General features: G+C 57.7%; 1 protein-coding gene across 1 annotated transcript in view; it reads left to right on the top strand.

Annotated features, from left to right (window-relative positions):
* Nucleotides 1-7,386, top strand: part of BCL9L (B-cell CLL/lymphoma 9 like) — a 26,188-nt gene that overhangs the window by 14,372 nt on the left and 4,430 nt on the right. Inside the window, exons 3-8 of the mRNA XM_021718337.1 lie at nucleotides 491-592; nucleotides 1,800-2,185; nucleotides 2,876-2,995; nucleotides 6,584-6,794; nucleotides 6,949-7,033; nucleotides 7,141-7,385. Coding sequence (XP_021574012.1) covers nucleotides 567-592; nucleotides 1,800-2,185; nucleotides 2,876-2,995; nucleotides 6,584-6,794; nucleotides 6,949-7,033; nucleotides 7,141-7,385 — 1,073 coding nt within the window. The 5' untranslated portion in view covers nucleotides 491-566. The remainder of the gene's footprint in view (nucleotides 1-490; nucleotides 593-1,799; nucleotides 2,186-2,875; nucleotides 2,996-6,583; nucleotides 6,795-6,948; nucleotides 7,034-7,140; nucleotide 7,386) is intronic.

Genomic DNA, 7,386 nt, shown 5'->3' with positions numbered 1-7,386 from the left:
GGCCTGCTGGGATGGGCACGGGCTAGGCCTCGAGCTGGGGACGGGGCGGGGCACTGCTCCCACCCCGGGCCCCTCCGCGGCCGGAGCGCCCTGGGGCTGGGCGCAGCGCTGGGGGCGGGGCGCGAGGGGTTCCCCACCCTGGGTGAGGGGCGCGTCTGGGAGAGGGAGTCCCCCAGGGGGCCAGCGCTGCCCTCACGGCCGCCCCACGCGGCACCTTCGCAACTTAGCCTCGTAGCGAATCCTGCCTCTGCAGCCCGTGGGGGCGAGGGCTTGCTAGAGATTGCAAGCTCCCTGAGGGCAAGGTGCGGGAGGGATGGGGACAGGGCTGGCCTCTAGGGTCGAGGCCCCCTCTCGTAGTCCTCCCGTTCCAGTCCCACCCTACCCTATCCAGTTCCCTAGTCCCAGGGCTGCTGGGTCCTCCCTTCTCCCCTCCCCCTCTCACACCCCCTCCCCAAGTCACGAGTTTTCTCTTTGGGGCTTGTTGCTGCAGTCCCTGCTCCAGTACCGAGTACCTGGCTGGGCCCTGGGCACGCACAGGGGCCGTAGCCCCACTGTGTGTGGGAACCATGAGGATCCTGGCTAACAAGACAAGGTGTGTGGGTGTCGTGGAGGGCGGGATGTGTGTGTGAAGTGTGCGGGAAGGGAAGGGCCCAGTGGTGACGGGGCCCAAGCTGTGCTGGCTTGGAGAACGAGCCTTGCTGGGCACCCGGCGCGCAGGCCACCAGTGGGCTAAAGGGGGCTAGCACCGGAAGGCCCGGCCAGGCAGGAGCTGCAGCCAGCCTCAGTGCCTGGGCCCTGGGGGCAGAGGGCGCTGGCAGCCAGCTAGGCCTGCTGCTTCTGGTCCCTTCTAGCTCTTCCCTCCCGAAAACGGCTTGAGCAGACCCCTGCCCACCCTACTGTGGGGTCGCAGGGTGGCCTTTGGCCTCAGTCTAGCAGGGGGTGGGAGCTGGAGTGGGGGGCAGTGCCTGCTTCCCTCCCCCTCCTCAGGAGAAGCCGGCAGACAGGGCCAGGCGGCAGCAGCAGGACAGCAGAGCTGAAATAAATCTGAGCTGGTGTGGAATGAGGGGGGATAAATATCCTCTCCCGTGATGTGATCTTTCCAGCGGCTATTAATAGGTCTCCGGGGAGGGGGAGGCGGTGGGGGGAGCAGGCTGGAGCTTAAAGGGCCCGCAGCCTAGGCTGCAGGAATCCTTGGCTTCAAGCTGCACTCCTGTCTGCTTGACACACCACTGCCCTCCCCCTTTCCTCCTGCTCCTGCCTGACGGCTTGGCCTGCCGGCCTGCCCTCTTCAGGCCTTCCCCTCTGGCTCTCGGAGCTGTCTGGACCAGTGGGTACCACTCTCTGGTGTGCTTTTCCCCACATCCCCTGGGAAATGGGACTGGGGTATGTGCAGGGACCGCCAGGCCCAGTGGCCCTCTCTGCCGGTGTTGGTACTTGTGGGGAGCTGAGGTTTGAGACCTTGGAAGAAGTCTGAAGGCAGCAAACCTTAAAAGAGTGGATGATTCCATGCTGGTCCAATGCTAGAGGAGAGGAGTTGCCGCCGAAGCGTGCAGTCTGAAGGATGTTGGGGCTGGGGGCGGATGGATTCTGCCGGCTCAAGGCCCTGGTTTCCATTTGAATTGGGAGGGTAGGAGGTGGAGGGGGTTTCCCCATTTCCATTCCCCAAGTGGACTAGGAGGGAGGTAGGGAATAGCTGGTGGTCTTGGGATGCCATAAGCACCCCCTGGCATTAGGTTGAAGTCCAGGTGTGTCCAGCCCCTGGCAAGATTAACTTTCACATTTCTCCTGCCTTCTCCCAGGTTACCCCACCCCAGGAGGAGAGAAGCTCCAGGGAGCCCGCCGCTGTCTCCCCGCGGCCACTGCCCCCCTGCCCCAGCCAAGCCAATGCACCCAGAAAATAAATTGACCAATCATGGCAAGACAGGGAATGGCGGGGCCCAATCGCAGCACCAGAATGTGAACCAAGGACCCACCTGCAACCTGGGCTCGAAGGGCGTGGGGGCGGGGAACCATGGGGCCAAGGCCAACCAGATCTCACCTAGCAACTCAAGTCTGAAGAACCCCCAGGGAGGGGTACCCCCTTTCAGCTCACTCAAGGGCAAGGTGAAGAGGGAACGGAGTGTGTCTGTGGACTCTGGAGAGCAGCGAGAGGCTGGGACCCCATCCCTGGATTCAGAGGCCAAAGGTACCCCATTTCCTGATCCCCAAGACTCCAGCATCTTTCACAGTCCAAGGCTCTAACGTTCTGGGAGACCATCTCTCTGCCCTCTTTGCCCAATCCTCATCCTATGCTCCTCTCCAGCGTTTATGCATGTGGGCATCTTGCTCTTACCCCATCCCACCCACCAGTCAGGTCATTCAAGATCGGGGTTGACCAGGGTGCCACCCAGGGCCACACAGAGTGATGGGGCTTCCTGTCTCAGTCCTCTCCTGTTTTCCCACTAGAGCCCCAGAGCAGGAGAGAGGGAGTTGCCCTGGGGTGATGAGCAGAGCGGGCCATACACCTCCCAGGAGCCTCCTGGTCTCCTGGTTGGTGGCAGCCGTTGGGAAGCAGGCACTGGGGCCTGGAAGAGTAGCAGCGGCTTCTCCCTCCCGCCCCCCCCCAGCCCTAATTAGAACCAGTTGTGGTTGGGGATTATGCTGTGCTTGGTGTTGGGGGGGAGGGGAGACAGGCTGTGGGGCTATGGAGAGAAATCAGAAACAAATGGTGGTGTGGTGGGGGCCAAGGACTGGCAAAGTGCCCATCAGGGCCTGGGTAGTGCCCTCTGGGGGGGGGCATCTTAGATAATGGGTCTGGGAGGGACCCTGGGTGTGGGAGAACAGGGCCTCTGGGTGCTCACTCTTACTTCTGTCTGGCTCCATCCTGCCTGGGCAGAGGTGGCGCCCCGGAGTAAGCGGCGCTGTGTGCTGGAGCGGAAACAGCCATACAGTGGGGACGAATGGTGCTCCGGACCTGACAGTGAGGAGGACGACAAGCCCATTGGGGCAACCCACAGTGAGTGCCCATTGATGCCAGGAGGCTGTGGCCCCTGGTGCCTCTGGGGGATGGCTACCTCAAGGGAGCCTCCCTCTCCTCACCTGGGACTTGAGACGACTGAATCAGGGTGAGGTAGTAAGGGCCGGGAGCTCCGGCTCCTTCTCTCCTTGCAGACTCTGTCCCTCCTTGCACTGCAACCGCCAAGGAAGCCTCAGCCTTCCAGGTGCTCAGTGGCCCCCTTTCCCTAGGGACCCCAGATGGGATGGAGTGGCCCCTTTCCTGGTCACATCACCTATACCTCTACTCATGAATTCCTGGCCTATGCTGCCACCTACTGGTCAGTGGTGGGAGGGTGGTGACGGTCCAGCCTCCTGGGGAGCCGGACAGTTGGCTCCGCTATGCAATGCCACGCTAAGCCTGAGTGTGAACTGACACTTGGCTCTGTCTCTGGTGCCCTTCCCTAACCTCTAATTGACTCCTGGCAAGTACTCGGGGTGCGTCACCAAGACAAGGAGTTGGTGTGGATGGGTGCCCACTCCTCTCTTTTACTGATTAGTGTGCAGCACGTATTGAGCCTTCCACGATGGGGGAGAACCAGACACATCCCCTGCCCCTGGGAAGCTCATGCACATTTATTAAGTGGTTTCTCTCAAAGCTTATGTCTTTTTTGGGGGGAAGAGACAACGTAATGCAGAGAATGTTAAATTGTGAACTTCTTGAAGGCAGGGACCATAGAAATAAGAAAGAAAAAAATATGCTGGCTACTTTGCTACTTAGTTTTTTTTTTATTTTTTTATTTTTATAGTTGAGGTCTCATTCTGTGCCCCAAGCTGGAGTACAGTAGTGCGATCACTGCCCACGGAAGCATCGACCTCCTGTGCTCAGGCGATCCTCCTACCTCAGCCCCCTGAGTAGATGGGACTACAGGCATGCACCACCACACTCAGCTAATTTCTTCATTTTTTTGGTAAAGACAAGGTGTTGTGCAGGCTGGTCTTGAACTCCTGGGCTCAAGCGATCCTCCTGCCTCAGCCTCCCAAAGTGCTGGGATTACAGGCACGAGCTGCCATGCCCAGCCTTAGTTTAGTCCTTACAACAGCCCTATGTGGTAGGTGTTATTACCATTACAAAGGAGGTAACAGAGTCCAAGAATATTGTGGAACCATGGAGGTGGTACAAGGGTCAAATACTGAAACCTCTACAGCTGGCTGGAACTTCAAAGTCCATCCCATCCCAGGTCTCCCTCCTCCCCCATGGGACAAACTGGTGGTTCAAAACCTCTGGCTGAACCCTTCATTGCCTCCTAGGCCAGACACCTCCCTCCCCCTACCACCCCAAATTTACTTTTATGACATCAGACTGCACCATCATGGAAACTTTGGGAGACACAGGGAACTACAGAGGCATCTCATAACTGAAGGCAACCATTGTGACTTTTAGTTGGATTGCCCTTAGGTTCTTGAAGAGTTCAAGAAGGGCAATATAACATAGACATTAATAGTATACAGGCTCAGGACTCGGTGGCTCAGCCTGTAGTCCTGCGTCTTTGGGAGGCTGAGGTGAGTGGATTGCCTGAGCCCGCGGGTTCGAGACCCGCGTGGGCAACTTGGCGCGACCTCATCTCTACAATAAATCAAAAAATTAGCCAGGCGTGGTAGCGCTCGCCTGTAGTTCCAACTACTTGGAAGGCTGAGGTGGAAGGATCACTGGAGCCCAACAGGTTGAGGCTGCGGTGGCCGGGAGCGTGCCACTGCCCTCCAGCCTGGGCGACAGAGTGAGACTCCAACTAAAAAAAAAAAAAAATTGTATACAGGCTCTGTGATCAGGATGCCTTGGTTTGCATCCCAGGTTATTTGCGTAAATTTGGGAAAGAGCCTCAGTTTCCTCATCTGTACAAATGTTATTTACCTCAAATAGTTGGCATAAGAAGTAAACGAGACCGAACATAGTGGCTCACGCCTGTAATCCCAGCACTTTGAGAGGCTGAGGCGAGAGGACTGCCTGAGCCCAGGGGGTTGAGACCAGCCCAGACAATTTGGTGAGACCTCGTCTCTATAATAAATCAAGGAAAACTAGTCAGGGGTGAAAAATTAGCCACAGCCATGACGGCCCCACAACTGGGTCCCGGCCAAACTGCCCACTGTCACACCTGTGGTTCCAGCTACTTGGAAGGCTGAGGTGGAAAGATGACCTGAGCTCAGCAGGTCGAGGCTATGGTGACGGTGAGCATGCCACTGCACTCCAGCCTGGGTGACAGAGTGAGACTCCAACTCAAACAAACCCAAAAGAAGTAAATAAATTCATTTATGTACATACTTAGAATATTGTTAACTTTTTAAAAGTTGTTATCATTGTACTAGAAAGTTCCTTATTGAACTAATGCTGCCTTTCTCTCCAGAGCTTGTATCCAGGAGTCCCCCGGCGGCCCTCACACATTGAGGTCTGCTCTCAAATCCCACCCCCACCCCCCAAACTCTTGGCTCTGATGTTCTATGTAGAATTGGAGCAGTGAGGCCTAGAGCAGAGCCATTATAGGGCGTGTCTGTCAGCAAGGCTTTATCCAAGGAGAGCCTGACCCTGAGGCCTGTGGGAAGGTGGTTGCTGCCCTGGCTTGAGGGCGGCAACTCCAGGTAACTGCCGTTAACTGAAAATGCTATTACTTGCTCTCTGCAGGCCCAGGTGCTTATATCTGAGTTTCTTCTCATGGGAATGGGCCCACCCACTCACCTAGACCCATTGATGGCCAGTTGTCCATCTTTTCTAAGCTAGGACTTAGAGTCAAGTTTATGATCATGGAACTAAACTCCTGGTGCTGCAGGTGGCTGCTCTGTCCTGGGGGTGTTCCCAAAATGTCAGCCTTTCTCTGACTGTTTTTCAAATTGTTCTTTTTACTTCGTGACGTAGTCCTGAACTTGATGTTAAAAAATATTTTTCTTTGACTTGCTTCTTGTGCAATGTGGGTGTGTTAGTGTTTCCATTTTATAGATGAAGAAACTGAGACCCTGAAGGGTGACGTGTCTTGTTCATAAAATCACAAAGTCAGTTAGTGGTGGGGCCAAAGTGAAAACCATTCATCATTTGAATCACCAGCTTGTGAAACTGCTTTGCCCTTTCCCCACCTGGGTCACCAGACAGTGTGTGTGGGTGCACGGCACACACGAACACACACACACACACACACACGCACACGCACACAATAGCATTAGGGGAAGAGCAGAGCTCAGAGCACGGCCTTGGGTTCAAATCCTGGCTTGGCACTAACAGGCTATGTAACTGTATACTTATTTCCTCCTCTGTAAAGCGGAGTGTGTGACACATTTCTCCCAAAGGTGTGTTGATTAGATGAAATCACACCCGTTAAGTACCTGGCGGGATGCCAGGCATGTGAGAACCTGTTGGAAAGGGCCACATTTTCCCTCTCACTCCTTTCCACATGGTCACCTGGTCAAGGACTGGTCTGGGGCAAGTACACATGGAAGCTGGCAACAAACGACCCCATGGGCACGAGCTGTACGGCCATGAGCATGCGTGGGGTGGGGGCACCAGCGGGTTCTCCTTCCTGCATCTGGGGGCTCACCCCTTCCCTTCTCCTCTCTCTGCCTGCAGATTGTAATGTAGCAGACCCAGCCATGGCCGCCCCACAGCTGGGTCCCGGCCAAACTGCTCAACTGCCCCTCAGCGAGAGCAGCGCCCCAGGCCCTCCTCACGGCCCCCCGCCCGGCCTTCGGCCTGATGCCCCTGGGGGCGGGGGTGGGGGTGTCCCCGGAAAGCCTCCCTCGCAGTTCGTGTATGTCTTCACCACCCAACTGGCCAACACGTAAGTGCCTCTGGGGAGACCAAATCTGCTCTGCCTACCCCCTCAGCCTGGGGTCCCAAGGGAGCATGTACCCGGGGGCATGGTCGGGTGGGCGAGGGCTGGGTTCCCTCCGGCCCACCTCTCTGAGCTGTCTGTGCCTGACCCCCCGGTCCAGGGCTGCGGAGGCAGTGCTGCAGGGCCGGGCGGACTCCATTCTCGCCTACCACCAGCAGAACGTGCCCCGGGCCAAGCTTGACCAGGTGAGTGCGGTACTCGGCTCACAGGCCCAGGTGCGGCACGTCCGTCAACCGTGGGCCCAGGTGGGGCGTCCCTTGCCTGTCTCACGCACTGCCTTTGTCCTCCTCAGGCCCCTAAAGTGCCCCCCACCCCAGAACCGCTACCCCTCAGCACGCCGTCAGCCGGCACGCCGCAGTCCCAGCCGCCTCCGCTCCCGCCGCCGCCGCCGCCGGCCCCTGGCAGCGCGCCACCTGCTCTGCCCGCGGAGGGGCCCCCTGAGGACACCAGTCAGGACCTGGCCCCCAACTCGGTGGGAGCTGCCAGCACGGGCGGCGGGACTGGGGGCACCCACCCCAACACCCCCACGGCTGCCCCC

Source organism: Carlito syrichta, unplaced genomic scaffold (genome assembly GCF_000164805.1).
Source record: "Carlito syrichta isolate Samal-C Ts95f unplaced genomic scaffold, Tarsius_syrichta-2.0.1 Scaffold312093, whole genome shotgun sequence".
Lineage (NCBI taxonomy): Eukaryota > Metazoa > Chordata > Mammalia > Primates > Tarsiidae > Carlito > Carlito syrichta.
The sequence above is the reverse complement of the archived record's forward strand: the minus strand, read 5'-3'. Positions and strand labels throughout refer to the sequence as shown.